Source organism: Conger conger, chromosome 4, assembly GCF_963514075.1.
Source record: "Conger conger chromosome 4, fConCon1.1, whole genome shotgun sequence".
Taxonomy (NCBI): Eukaryota; Metazoa; Chordata; class Actinopteri; order Anguilliformes; family Congridae; genus Conger; species Conger conger.
Genome location: NC_083763.1, coordinates 58,799,490 through 58,814,872, shown reverse-complemented (window position 1 = coordinate 58,814,872; position 15,383 = coordinate 58,799,490). Strand labels below are relative to the sequence as shown.

The 15,383-nt window shown below is 41.1% G+C and overlaps 1 protein-coding gene across 1 annotated transcript; it reads right to left on the bottom strand.

Moving 5' to 3' along the window:
- Window positions 1-7,600: 7,600 nt before the first annotated feature.
- On the bottom strand, window positions 7,601-15,161 carry vcam1b (vascular cell adhesion molecule 1b). The gene is made up of 10 exons (XM_061237230.1): window positions 15,006-15,161; window positions 14,397-14,675; window positions 13,784-14,089; window positions 13,266-13,526; window positions 12,305-12,580; window positions 11,450-11,728; window positions 10,173-10,484; window positions 9,774-10,049; window positions 8,978-9,238; window positions 7,601-8,722 (listed from the first exon to the last, which is right to left on the bottom strand). Exons 1-10 carry the CDS (start codon window positions 15,046-15,048, stop codon window positions 8,553-8,555), a joined length of 2,463 nt encoding a protein of 820 aa, XP_061093214.1. The 5' UTR covers window positions 15,049-15,161; the 3' UTR covers window positions 7,601-8,552.
- Between the last annotated feature and the right edge of the window lie 222 nt (window positions 15,162-15,383).

The window sequence follows — 15,383 nt, the reverse complement described above, 5'->3', positions numbered from 1 at the left end:
AAACCAACATTTATTAGATGTACTTGAGCTAATCTAAGGGTTTCAGTCTAGCAATTACTTTAGTAAAATAGACTTCTGATGTCAGGACGTTTTTGGTTTTTTTAAAGACTGAACATATCATGCACAGCAGGGAAGATCAATATCAAGATTAGCGAACTGGCAGTTCACTCAATAGCTGACAATACTATTAATTATGCACTGCATACATGAAGTAAAAGATTGTATGCATTGTTTTAGCAGTCTATATATTTTCCCTGCAGCTCTAATTAAAAATTAATTTAGAAAAGATTAAGGCTAAAACACAAATGGCAGACAAAGCTATGCATCCTGTGAGGGATCAGGTCCTGTCTCAGACTTATGAAAATTGCCTGGGGCTACACTGTAGTAGAATTCAGGAGCATCTTTTGCCACATAAATAATGGCTTGTTTTTTCTTGTTTTACGTTACTGTTCAGCCTTTATGCTAATAATTGCACTAAGGTATTGCACAATATGCATATAAATTCCATATTCTGCATGTTCATTTTAAACACCAGGAATACGGTTTTGTACTGTTGCTTTGTTCTGTTGCTTAAAGAAGAACCCATTGTAAAGCAAGAGAAAAAGAAAAAAAGCTTGGCAAAAAGCATTTGATGACATGGATTATAACGACACAAAGCTCAAGAACAACTGTGCATGGATAGAATATTAAGTACTGTTACGAAAAAAATCCAAGTAAACAAAATCTTCTGCAATGAGTGCAGAACAAAGATCTTCTAAAACATTCAAATGGAAATGTTCCCATGGTAACTCTTTCTGTAGGCACAATTAGGAGTCCAGATTACAGCCCCAGTTTCTCAGAAGCAGACCCGCTCAATGTGTGTCACTCCTAGTTATACAGAAAGCTGTTTAAATTGACATCTAATGAGTGAGTTTTTGGTCAAGACCAATCTTTTTGGGGCCAACCACATAACCAGACGTATGGAATGAGCAGCATGTTGATGACTTGCTGTGTTCTAATAACCGCAAGACTGACTATCCCTGAACTAATTTTCTGTTTAATATTCTTCAACACACAGTTGAGTGTCTGAACATGAAAAAACAAACAGCTTATATTACATGCTTCGCTACAAAAATGTATCACCCTTAGGTTAAGAAATATACATGTTAAGTTATGGATTAATGATCTGGGTAGATCCCTCAATGTGATATGATTTAGCCAGCTACTTTCAGCTATGGTCTGAGAATGTGAAACAATCAGAACAAAAATTAATTCCAGTGCCAGTAACAGGCTCAGAAGTTAGATTTTTTTGTGGACTATTATAAGGAGTTATACCCTTATATTGAAAGTATGCTTATATTGTATTCATAATTATATTGAATGTATGCTTGTGTCTGTCAGGGTAGGTAGGATATACTATAATCATGTGATTGCAAGAGACTGATAGCTTTCATTTTCTTTGAAGTCATATAAACCTGGCAGTGCACAGTATACATATAAAAGAACAGTGCAAATTATATTATGTTGAATAAAAGGAATTATCCAAAACAATAGCATCTTCAAAGACTTAAAAAAAAGATTCAACAGCTTTATGAATATTTATAATCATGATAATAATGAGCTTTCATTCAGAGCCACCATATAAATCGTGACTGGCTCTGAATTGTTTTTCTCTTTAAAAAAAGAGATCTGTTTCATAAATGGTACAAAACATGTACCTAGCTGCTATGTTGCCTAGCGCTTGTATCCTTTTTATTTTCTTTGCTTGAGCTTTCATGTTCATTCTAAATGCCCATCAGTTTTATAAAATGTCCTAATAGACACACTTATGCAACAATACATTTTCAATACTTAGACAGTGTTATTGGCACCTTTCACTGGCAGTGCACAAATACAATGGACAATATACTGTACTTTATTAATGTTTCAATTAAACCTACCGAAATCAAACATTCATTTAATAAAAAATTGATTTCACCAAAATAAAGGTTCAATAATCATTGGCACCCCTGGTTTAGTACTTGGTACATCCACATCTGGCAAAGATAACAGCATGGAGCCTTTTCCTGTGATGCTTGACATGGTTAAGGAACACATTGGACCATTCCTCTATGCAGATGATTGCATGATCCTTCACATTCTTGGGTTTTTACGCTTATCAACTGCCCTCTTCAGTTCAGCCCACAGCTTTTCAATTGGATTGCAGAACAAAGATTTTGTTGTCACTGAACCATTTGTGAGGATTTTGAGGTATGCTTTGGGTCAAAGTCTACATATAGCCAAGTCTCAGCCTTGTGGTAAAGGCAACCACATTGTCATCCTGATACTTGGTGGAATCCATTATACCTTTTAACCAGTGCCCCTGGATCTCGGGAATTAAAACAGCCCCAAAACATCACTGACCCACCACCATATTCCTGACCAAAACATTCAATTTTGATCTAATGTGGTCTCATTTGGTTATTTAAAGTATGACTGAACAAAGGTGCAGTGGTTTGATCATTTGGGCAGATACAGCATCGGTATGTTGTGCCTAAAAGGAGAGGTGACTCATAGTCACGGTGAAATAGTCAGCAATGTTTTGGGGCTAGGCCTAGGGGCACTAGTTAAAATCAATTGGTGAAATCTATGTTTTATTAAATAAATGTTTGGTTGGTTCCATTGAAACGTTCAGTTGATAAAGTACAGTATTTTTCACACGTTGAACTTTTTTTGCATCAAACAACTAAGTATTGTCACAATTCCCATGTGATAATAATTTACTGCAGCATACACTACACATATGAATTTGATGACATTTTAAGTATGCTCAAGTATAAAATAGTTAATAAATAACATAAAACATGCAAATGTACTGTAGCAATTCACAATAAACATATACTTACCACAGTTAACCCTATTTACAAGTAAACTATAGCTTGTTTTATCAAATGATACCTGACTATATGAATTTACAGACAAAGTGCAGTTTGTCATTTTTTTCCAGCTTTGATTAGTATATATGACTGAGCAGGAAGGAAAAGGAAGGAATGACCAAATATGGAGATACAGATACACAGTACATACATCCTCTTGTACAAAAGAGAAGCATACTTTTATATGTTTCCAGAGAGTAAAGCATACAAATATGTATAAATAATACAACTACTAATCTGTATACATGTGAAAATGTGAACTGTGGTCGCTTCAAGAACTTGAACTGGGCAGCCAATCATCATGGCTCTGTGAAAGCAGGAGCAGTTTGCACACAAGGTTTGACTTGGCAGAGCGTGAGAACCCTTCATTATGTGTACACTCTCATTTGCTGAAAAGCTCTTACTTTTAAATGAAAAAGATCCTGTATCCTGTGTTGATCTGGGTTTGTGGCTCTTATAAATGGACAAACCACCTCCAGTTTTATCAAAGGTATTGTTAATATGAGATGAAGAAGAATGAAATAATAGTAATCATCATTATCATCATCATCATCATCATTTTCATCATCTGTGGAAATCCCCATTTTGAAGGATTTTTGAAAACTGGCAGTGACCATATGTTCATAACAGAGTTAATAAAACAAGTACTTCCCTCTCACACCCACACAGAAAATAAACCCCCATTCATGGACACTCTTCATTCCGCTCTGACTGCAGCATCTGGAAAGTGTTACCAGTCTTGGCAGTAGTGAAGGAGACTGCTGTGTGTTCCTGTTTTTCTTAAACTATTAGGATTTCAAAGAAAAGAAAACTTTGGTCCGTAACAAAACAATTCACTATGTAGGGGTTCACTTATGTTGTATTTATTTATCTTATTTCAGATTCTTATGGAAGCGTATACAAAATAGACTGTTTCAAAAGTCTCTGTAGCTGTAGTTAGTTTCTCCTCTGTCAGACGGCAAAGAGCAACTCAATCAAATAATCTCATAACTGAGGTCACTGTCACTGAAATCCAAAGAATCTCAAGCTGTCAAAATATCTCTTGGCACTTCAGAAGTTTCGGGTGGCAGTCTCATGAACAAACGTCGTGCTGGAACAAACGCAGACAGCTGCAGAGGAGCAAATTCCAAACTCGCCCAGTGATGGCGTACTTTCAAAGAAAACCATTTTCATTGTTTTTCTCTTGCATAATGAATCTAATATTCAAGCAGAAAAACATTTTCCTCAGCCTGAGGCCTTATGTACACACCGCAGTGTTGCAACAATGTTGAACACAGCCAAACACCTTCAACAGAGCAAATAATGAACCTTGATCAAAAACAGCAACCTAAGGAAAAAGAACAAAACAACGGCAGATAGTCAAATATTCTGCTGACCCTGACAATGCTGTTACTCTGATAAAGCCTGAGTGGTAAGCCAAACAACAGGAAGGGACATTCCTTATAAAATGGAAGACCTCTGGGTCACCATGGATCTGCTTAAGCATGGGGTTTAGTTCCACAAATCCCGTATTGTTTCAGCAGTGGCCAAACGTCTAAAAACAGCTTGAGTTTGTTCTTTCAAAAACCAGTGGATGGTGCTTGAAGAACTCTGACCAGGAAATGCCTTATGCCTTATCCTTCATTCTTAAAAAAAACACGGCTCAGCAGAAATTATTGTCTCTCATTACGATGTGCGTATACTACAGAACATCCTCCCACACTCAAGTCAGACCATATCCACGGGAGTCAGAGGTTGCAAAGGTTTAATGGCTCTGGTCCTGCTTGAGATCAGCCTGAGACGTGCTTCCAATGAAATGTTCTGCACAAATATAAAGCAAGTGAAATTTATTACACTTGCTGACAGATATACTAGCTCTGAAATCTCTCACATTGTACAAGTTGTACCTTGTTCCACTCAGGGCACTAAGGTATGACACTGGCAATTTCTGTAATTTCTTGCACAAACATCGTTAACTATTAGTGAATGTCCTGCCAGCTTGTGCAGTTTTCACATTGAGTGTTAAGAAAGCAGCAAAGCAACTCAAGCAGCAGCACAGCTGTGAACCTACGATAGCTAAAGTCAATATTCTCACAATTAGGGGAGAGCAAGGCATAGTGTCACACCTTTCAGTCTTTCTTGCATTTCTTGGGCACAATACATCACAATGGAATAAATGGCATACCAAATGAAATAATTAAAATAAAATAATTACATCTTCATATCTTATATCAGTCCAGAGTTACAGATAGTAGAGGTTGTGCACTTGTGACAAGGTGTCCCATCAGTTGGTATGTTGTCCCTCTATGTGGGGTAAGTTGACACTTTGGAGTTTTCAACAAATTAGAACACAACCAAGTCATTGTGAATTCCGTTTTTTGTTTTTTTTCATCTAAAATTAAAAACTAAATATAACCAGCAAGGCTGGATCTGGGAGATGCTTTGCCCCCAAGCGCAATTGCTGGTACCCCCATTATCATCTAGGTGAACTTCTGCAACTGTCAACACCCCCCTTTACCCCCTCTATTCCCCATCAATCATCTCTATAGCGGACAACAGCAGACCATGAGCTACACCCCCCCCCCCAATCAACAATCTGTGTGTGAATCTATTGTGGAAAAAAGCTGTCAATCTGTGACAACTTGCCCCAAAGTCATTGAGACAACTTGGTCCAAACTGAATGTGTTACAATATCTCAAGGTCAACATAGGACTACAGCTAAAGAATCAAAAAACCCTTTATTCTCTCTATACAACATAATATACTCTCTAGACTCTCTCTACTATAAAATATATGTTTGGATATTCGTACCGTGAAAAGTTTTATTTCATAAAATGTGAAATGCCATTTTTACTTTTGATGGTGAAAGTAAGAAAACTATCCTCACCTCAGATCTGTGTGATCTTGACTATATGTAAACAGGAAGGAAACCTCAAACACAAAGCCACAGGAAATAGCTATTCTATTTTTGAGGTAGTGCCTCTTGTTTTAGAGAAATGAACACTGTGACTTATCCTCATGCCAACTTACCCTGCTCCCTCCTACATCAGGCCAGACCCACACAGAGTCTGTAGTACTGGGTGTTGGTAAGGCCCAGGTTCAGCTAGGAATTATAGGTGCCTACCAGCTGTACCTCAACCAGTGACTGACAACAGCACAGCTCACAAGGTGATTTCCTGCACAACGTAAAGGATAAAAAGTCCCCCAAGATCCCAGGCTTGCTCAAGTGTGACTCTGTGTATACACCATCAATTGAGAGTCCACTCGAGATGCAACTAACCCTAAACCCATTCTTGTTGTCATTTCAGCTTAAGATCACTGATCCTCATCAGTGGAATAATTACTGTTAATTAAAATCTAGAATGGGCTACAAAGAATCAACTCAGTAGAGCGCAAAGCACAACAATCTCCCCCAGCATGAACATCTCCATCAACATCTTACCAGCATTACTGACTTTGTACGTGTCGGGCCCCAAATTAAAAACATATAATATTGCCTTTCCATGTCCCTAGAGAGACTAGAACTCACATGGAGACTAGAACTGGCCGTGTGAGAACTGACTTGCTGAGGAAGCTAATTGTTTTTATTTGAGAAATCAGAATACACAGATTGCAGCATGGCCCAGTGTGACCATATGTCTCCAGTACTGTAGCTCCATTTGCACCTCCCTGACGCCCTCACATCTCCACACCCCCCCCCCCCCCCATTACTTGCACATAGGGTGACATCTGTACAGTTGCCATGACTACTCTCTAAATTAGAAGCAGGAAAAAAGACAAGAGTAAGAAGAAAGGAGTGATGCAACAAGGAAGAACACTCTTTCCGCAGTTCCTTCTGTTGTTAACACTATATTCTGCCACCTAGGACACATCTACACTAGTATATTGGTTATTTTAAAAACAAGTTTTTAGCACGGTGGAGAAACAGAACACAGTCAATGCAGAATTAATGGTGCAGCCTCCATGTTACTTTATGGTCTCTTTATTTTTACCTTTTGTTGATAAAATACATACACTTATAATATCTCTGTATTTAAAATTTGCCAGATTTTAAATAAAACATCGTATATAAAACATACTGTCACAAATCAAAACGTATTTAAAATTCAAATTCCAGTTATCACTAAATGTTCAGACACAGAACCACAGTAACAGAGGCAACAAAACAGCTGAAATAAAATCAGCACTTGTCTCTCTGTCTTCTGCAGAGAAACCGCATTTGACCTTTAAGGGGGTTGGAGTAAATGATCATTTCTTTACAGTGGCCTGCCCCCATTTCTCTCGTGACAGTCCTTTATTTTTGTGGAAGTCCAGCGGAGAAGATTCTGGACAGCAAAAGAATGGCCTCTGTTGTTTATCACTGCATGAACGTTTCACTACTTCATTTCTAACTCTGAGCCAGATACTGAACTGACATGAGGTTGTTCTGGACTTGCTCATAGTTACTGGAATAATATTACATAATAATGACTTTTTATCCGTTTGATAGGAATCTGTTCGTTATAATATGCTGTATGGTGGAGAGAGTCTTTCTCCTACAACCATATCTAATCAGCGTGCTGTTAACAGGATGAATGCCTTCAGCGGGAATTGAAAATGAAAGTGCATGTGTGATTACACACAGTCCATGACTCAACGGCTCAGAATTCCCCTCTGACTTCCCCCACACGAAGCTGTGCTTTCCAGTATCAAAAATACATTTTATATAAAACATCCAACAAAACATGTATTTAAAAAATAAATATTTTATTTCTAAAAAAATCTGCCAACCTGTAAATGTACACACATGTATCACATTATTCAAATTCAGTTCAGAAACAGAAAAATATGTACAATTTTACAAGATACAATTTAGAGAAAATATGAACATAACATAAACAATTCACAAAATAATGTTCCATGTAGGTTCTCTTATTGAATCACGTAAACGTACCAGAACTGGCCCTATTACTGCAGTATTAGATTGATTCAGTCTCATACAGCCTTAAAATATATAGTCGTGCTTCTGTTCCACTCATGTAGTAGGTAACATGACACCTACTATATTTCTCTCACATACAATCCCTGATTGGTGTGTGACTCATTTGTGAGAAATAGCAACACAGAAAAGCTGGAATTAGACTGTACATCATAATGAAGAAAGTGCATTACTAATTCAGTTGCTGGCTTAACAAAGTTCAAACATTATTACAATGGGTGTTTGTTCAGTAGAGTTGCAATTAAGATGATCTTAATTACAATGAACCATCACAATTCATTACATCTCATGCAATTAAACAAACCTAGCTTGGAATAAATTACCTTCATCCTTCCTGTAGCGATGTTCAATTTAGTGGTAAAGGTTTTTTTAAAAAGCAGCCTAGAAACAAGGGGATGGTAGAGCAAATAATGGCTGGCATTGATCAGACAGTCTCTGCAGTCTTTCAGTGTTTATCAGGGGGAAGTGTCCAAGACAAACAAACAGCTTGTAATGCACCAGAAGATCTTACTGCATACAACAGCTCCACTGTGCAGGCAGTGCATACATATGGCATTCCTGTCCAGGAGCAAACGGCATTGCCTCTCTCCAGATGTCCATGAAAACAAACCCTTCAGCTCCAGTCGTGCAATACCCATCATGAGCAGAGCAGTTTCTTCCAGTGCCAGGGCCAAGTCTTTGAGCAGTTTCTCTCCAGGTGATTAGACGTCGCGTGGCACAGACTTTGCCAGCTCATATGAGCCCCTTTTACGGGCCTGGTTCAGCTGGTAGACGGCCAAGCCAGCCATGGATGCCATGGTCACCATGGCTACCACGCCAACGACAGGGACGATGAAGTCATTCCAGCTGGGCGGAGGGTCGGACTGCCTCTCTAGATGTGGAGAAAAAAATATTATTATAATTTCATATTATAATAAGAACACTCATTTCAGATGCATAGAATTTGGTTTTCATATACAACGGCATTAAGCCGAATGCGTTTTAGCTGCTATTTATTATAATTGGTTATTGTCTTTTGTAGAAATGCTCTGTTCTGTTCCAGAAGAATCCGTCCCCCTAAACGACCTGTCCTTAGTGCCAACCGAGCCTGTGCCTCTGTCCCCAGCATCGCTCATGTCACACTCACCCATTACACTGATGGTGAAGACCTCTGTCTCGAAGCCCAGGTCGTTGGTGACGTTGACCAGGTACAGGCCCGTGTCGTGAGGTGTGAGGTTCACCAGGATGAAGTTGCCGTCGGGGGAGTACAGCTCCGTGCCGTTGTTCAGTTTCCGCAGAATCACTGCAGATGGAGGGAAACTCACGGTCCTGCAGCAGATGGTGACATTCTGGCCCTCCTGCACCTGCGAGGATGGCAGCACCTGGACGGTTGTGTTCCTGGGGGGTGCTGGGGGCAGGGAAATGACAGACGTCAATGGCAGAGGCAAAGAGATCTAGGGCTAATGTGTCAGCCACACTTCTGTGCATAATCATTATGTATCATATATTATTATGCAGTAATTATCATAGTGGTTAAAAAGTCCACAGTATCATACTGGATTACAGCTTTGCTGATCATGATGTGAACGGCTGAGCAGTGTTCAGTTTCAAAGAAGTGAAAGTCCCAGTCGTGTGAATCTACGCTCTGGTATCTTTACTGTATGTCCACAGAAGTCATGTGGAATTTAAAAGGTCACTCAGAAAGAGAGGAACACTGGATGACCTGTAGTTTCACTACGTGCACAGGAGTCATGTGAAAAAGCAATACCACGAGCCCATGACAGACACATCACAGAATATTCAAGTGAAAAGAGGAACTGAGAGCAGCGATTGTATTTCAAAGCTGCATTCAGGAACTCTGATCTCCTTATAGACACAGAATTTTTTTTAATTGCCGAGAGTGAGGTCAGAGAAAATTCATGTGGGAGGTAGATGGGACTTACCCTTCACCATGACCCTGATGCTGGCAGTCTGTTTCCCATGATCGTTGACAGCCTCACACTCATACAGGCCTGAGTCAGATAGCTGCACGGAGGGCAGGGAGATGGAGGTGGTGGAGTCGGAGCTGGTCTGTAGGTCCGTTTTCTGACCCTCAGACACTCTGCGAAGAACCAGGCGGCCTGCTGGGACACTGTCTGTGTGGCAGGAAATGGTCACGCTGGCCCCTTCCTTCAGCTCACTGGCTGGGCTCACGGTGATGGAAGTGTTCCTGGGAGCATCTGAACAGCGAGAACATCATCAGCGCCTGCTACGCTTTGATTCCTGACTAATCTACTGCAAAAGCTACAGTAAAAATAATCCAGCTGTCACTCTCACACCTCGCAGAAACCCTGGTCACTCACATTGAAGCGCCACAGTGGTCACCGCAGACCTCACTATCGGGCTCTCGAGGATGCCTTCCATGAGCAAAGTAGCCCTGCAAGTGATCTGCCTGCCCTGGTGCCCCGCCCTGGGGGTGAAGGACAGCGTGGAGGTGAGGTTCTGCACCCCGCTGGAGAAGGAGCCCGTGTGGGAGCGCAGGAGCTCGTCCTCATCCAGCCACTCCACGTGCAGGCTGCTGGCGGGGAACACGTCCCGAACGCTGCAGCGCAGGGTGGACACCTCGCCCTCCAGGAGCGCCCCGCTGCTCTCTATCACCGGATCCCAGGGGAACGCTGAGAGGGGGAGAGGGAAATAACCCGTCAAAACCGAGACTTCAGACATCTCACAGTATGAGTAACGGTTTTCACTCTACATAACCTTCATAACCTACGGATGAAAATGAACTCACAAGCTAACTCTAATGACTGAAATGCTGATTAATGTGCATAAATGTCCCTGTCAAATAAATGAATAAATACATGTGGACCAGTCGCAAGAACTGTTGTTGCAGGCCCTTTTCATATTTCATTAATTTCTCATTGTTGATACACAACAGAAAAGTTATGGCAGGGAAGCAGAGAGTTTAATTAATCGTCATTTTGAAACATTGACTCATTACTGAACTTCTGGTGTCGGTGCCAAAGTGCATCAGTGCATAGACCGTGTGAAGACAGCTTGTGTAATGCAGTGTGTGACCACTGAAGCCCCTCATCAGGAAAGTACTCTCTCAAGTGCTTCTCTGGGTCCTGGAATAACCCTCTGATGATTATCAGGACAGTGCTCAAAAAGATCCTCACACTGCACAAATTCCCAGCAGCTCAATCCAGCTGTTATTAAGTGAGCCCTTCAGCCTTGAGTTCATATCCACTAAAGTGACCCCTTCAGCCTTGGCTTTACATGCAGAAAGGAGGCACGGAGTTATCCATCACAACTCTTTGAGGGTCACTTTGGCAGGCATTTCCTGCTACAATACAGCTAGGGTTCCTCAGCCAAAACCGGCTTCATGACAGAAAACAAATCTAACTTTGTGGAGAGGTGCTAAAACTACATCTGAACTATAAAGATGAAGGGGCCAGGCATACAGACAGTTCTACTCCTAACCAAGATTACAAAAACAACAACGTGCAAGAGTGAACCATTTGAAATTGATAGGATAATCCCTGCTTGATTTAAATACTGCGTATTCCGTCCCTATTATGGAGAAAATCTAGATATCTGACCTCAGCACACGCCCTACACGTTGCATGCGGATACTCACAGAAGACCTTTATCTCCTTGTGCCTGGCCTTAAGGACCGAGCCACACTTGACCTCGCAGATGTAGGCCCTCTCATCCTCCAGGCCCACAGGGCCGAGGGAGAGCTGGGAGAGGGGTCCCTGGGTGCGGCTCCGGCCCCGGATGGACGTGTCCAGCGGACTCTTCCAAAAGAAAGCCGGGGAGGGACAGCCCGAGGCCCTGCAGGACAGGACGAGGCTGCCCCCTCTCTCCACGCCGATCACACCGGACCCTGGGTTCAGCTCCACCTCAAGGGGGTAGACTGACCAGACAAAGAGAACCGACAGATTAGGACACATACGCTATTACTAGTAATATTGCAATTATCACCATTATTATAATCATCTTTATGATGTTAATGGCTATGGCTACAAAAACATTTTTGTGCTCCCTTGAAACACTTGAAACTCCTCTCTTACCTCCAGGTGAGCGCACAAGACAAAGGCTTAGAGTGATAAAGGCTGTCAACAACATTACAGTGCTATCAAAAGCCTGAAGCACAGATGATAGACACTCGATGCCTTTTAAAAACTGTAAGTCTCCTCCAGTCACTCAGTTTCTCTTATACAGAGGGGCAGTTGATGAAATTTCCACAGAGCTTAGTAAGTGTGCCCCCAAGGGACTTGGGTCCATTTTGTACTTTACAGACAAATTCCCCTACTCTAGTCCCCTCTCGCTGCTTCCTCCTCCATGCCCTCCTTCCACCCAACACGCTCTGTCAATTGCGTCAGTAACAAAGCAAAATAACACTGAAAATCATGTTGACCTTCAGCTTACTTCATGGAAACTGAAGTAAACGGCACTCTAGTCTCATTTTTTTTAAAAAGAGGATTCCCACCTTCAACAGTCACTTGAGTGCTGGCAGTCTGTTTCCCGTGATCGTTGACAGCCTCACACTCATACAGGCCTGAGTCAGATAGCTGCACGGAGGGCAGGGAGATGGAGGTGGTGGAGTCGGAGCTGGTCTGTAGGTCCGTTTTCTGACCCTCAGACACTCTGCGCAGAACCAGGTGGCCTGCTGGGACACTGTCTGTGTGGCAGGAAATGGTCAAGTTGTCCCCTTCTTTCAGCTCACTGGCTGGGCTCACGGTGATGGAAGTGTTCCTTGGCGGAGCTGGCAGAAGACATTTTCAAATGAATGGACTTAGACAATTAAACTAAGTGCAAGATGAGCTGTTTTTAGAACTGAGTCCCTCTTTAAGATGTTCTCCCTCTTCCCTCCTAATGTAAGGGAGCTCTTCTCAAAGCAATAATTTAACAGGAACATTATGCTGAGATTTAGAACCACTGTAAGTAGGACATAGGGCCCCAGAAAAGAGCCTTAGTAGAAGAATTATCAGCCAATTACAATCAATAGGGAATATTACTGGATGCATAAAATAAATTCTTGAAATATTGTGATCAAAATATTGCAGCATGTAACAATATACAGGATGCCATGGAATACATGAATAATTATACTTTCAATAAATCCACAGCAAACGGCCACACATTTACAATGTTTTTACAGCATATTCTACTTATCTAAGGGAATAACATATCTTCTGTTCCTTGACTGTTACATGATCAGACACAGAGGGCACTCATATAGATCAAGGGTGTCCTATCTCATCTGAAAAGGTTACGGTTGTCATTTTAGCTTAGCACTAATATACACCTGATTCTACATATCCATATCTCGATGAAAGACCAGGATTTGTTCATTTGCTGATTGTCATTGTGCTGGGCTAGCCTAAAGCAAAAACCCACACCCACACCAACCCTTTACAGATAGCGGTTGGACACCCTGTGTGTCTCACCTTGGACAATGACCTTCACGGTGGCTGTGAGGTTTCCCAGCATGTTCCTGGTTTCACACTCATAGGTGCCAGCATGGGACACTGTCACATGACGAACAGCGAGCGTCTCATTTTCGCCCACTGTGACATATCCGCCTGCGGGCCCAACTTTCCTCCACACCGTCACTGGCCTTGGGTTTCCTTCTGCGGCGCACGTCAGCGTCAAACTCCTTCCCACTTTCACCACGGCTGCCTCCGATATTCTAACATCCCTGGGTGCGTCTGTGGTAATAAGAGCAAGAATAATCGAGGCATTAATGAGTTTATATGAGTCAGCGGACTCATCCATCAAACTTACTCTATCAGACAAAAATGTCATCTGAATTTATCTAACGTTCTACCCTCCATTTCATTGAGGGTAGAATGCCATGGCTGTTTACTTTTTATCAACTTTTCATCTTATAAAAACAGAACCTTCAATTAATTAAGAATACACAGCAACCTCATGCACAAACTCCAGTGTAAATACAATGACTTACACATCACATTCAAGGAAGCTGTGGTTTCCTTTATCTTCTGATCCTCAGGAACCCCTTCGAAACTATGGGTGGCCCTGCAAGTAATAGCTTTTCCATTATCTTCGGTGGTTGGTGTGTATTTGTATCTGGAGGTGACAGTTGAAATATCTGCTTTTCCCTCATCGATGTGAAGGACTCTCTCGCCCTGTAGCCATTCAACCTCCAGGTACTCTGGGGGATACACTGCTGAGACCTCACAGATGAGGGTGTTAGCTTCTCCCAACAGCATGTGGCTATTCCCCAAAATGACAGGTTCTCTTGGGAAAGCTGAAATGAAAAACGCCCTTATATATTTCAAGCAATATTCAATAAAATATTTCTAGCATATGAATATAGATTATTGAAATATATATATATATATATATATATATATATATATATATATATATATATATATATATATATATTGTAGATAGGTTTAAGATGAAAAAAATCTTAGGTTTGGTAGATTGTGGTCAACAGAAACTATTCCTTTACAACTATGTCTGCAAAAATCTGTCAGCTATCACCCTGATGCAGTTTTAAATCAGAATAAAAATGAAGATATGGCATATAAAAAACAGAAAGAACTTACAATAAACTTTCACAGTTGCATGCATCTGTTTCCTGTGATTCCCGCAAGTCACTTTGCAAACAATCAAGTTTTCATGCGCTGTAGACACGGGATCAAAGACGAGGAGAGATTCCGATGTGGAGGGATTTTCTATGATCCCGGAAAGCGGTTTATCTTCCAAAGAAGCCCAGGTGATGGTGGTGCTCTCGGAACAGTCGCTGGCACTACACCGCAGCACCTGCCTATCGCCAACCCGCAACACCGTCTTACGTGGCTCCAGTTGCACGACAAATGATTTCGCTGTGTTAAAAAAACAACGTTAAATGAAATATATCACAGTTAAATTACTATTCAGTGCGCACTCGGTGGGACCTACAAAAAATAGGTCCTACGTTATGTGATATTTAAACATAGTAAAATGTTCAGTGAACAGTGAACATTTTCCTGAGAATGCTTACAAATAATTTGTCTGAAAATCCCACAATTCAGAATGGAACACAATGAACACAATTCAGTAACGACCAAAAATGAATTAGATGTGCTATGATTGATGTGAAACGAATTATATATAAAATGCAGACTTTCAAATACGATCCCGCATTTTAAGTTGCCAATATAATAGTAACTTACCTGCAACAGGTAATGCCAAAATCATAATTATAGTCAACGCCATTGTTTAAAGTTCCTTTGAAAGTATATGGAAGGTTAATACAATCCAACGAGAATAGTAGGTTCTCTGCTTCAGTAGGCAGAGTAATGCTGGGTCCGTAACAGTGATAAAGGATTTATAGTGGGGATTGCAATGGGAAAAGAAAAAAAAGTACCAACTCCTCTTCAAAAAAACCAAATATGTCATGCATGAATTCCCCTTCTCCTGGGCCCCCGAGACGGTCAGAGCTTGAATGAATTTTTCGGTGTGAAGAAAGTGCTCCCTCTTCAGTATGAGTTCTAAATAACGGATCCTCCGAGAAAAAGTGCGAACATGTCCCGCTGGTAATACCTGTTGTG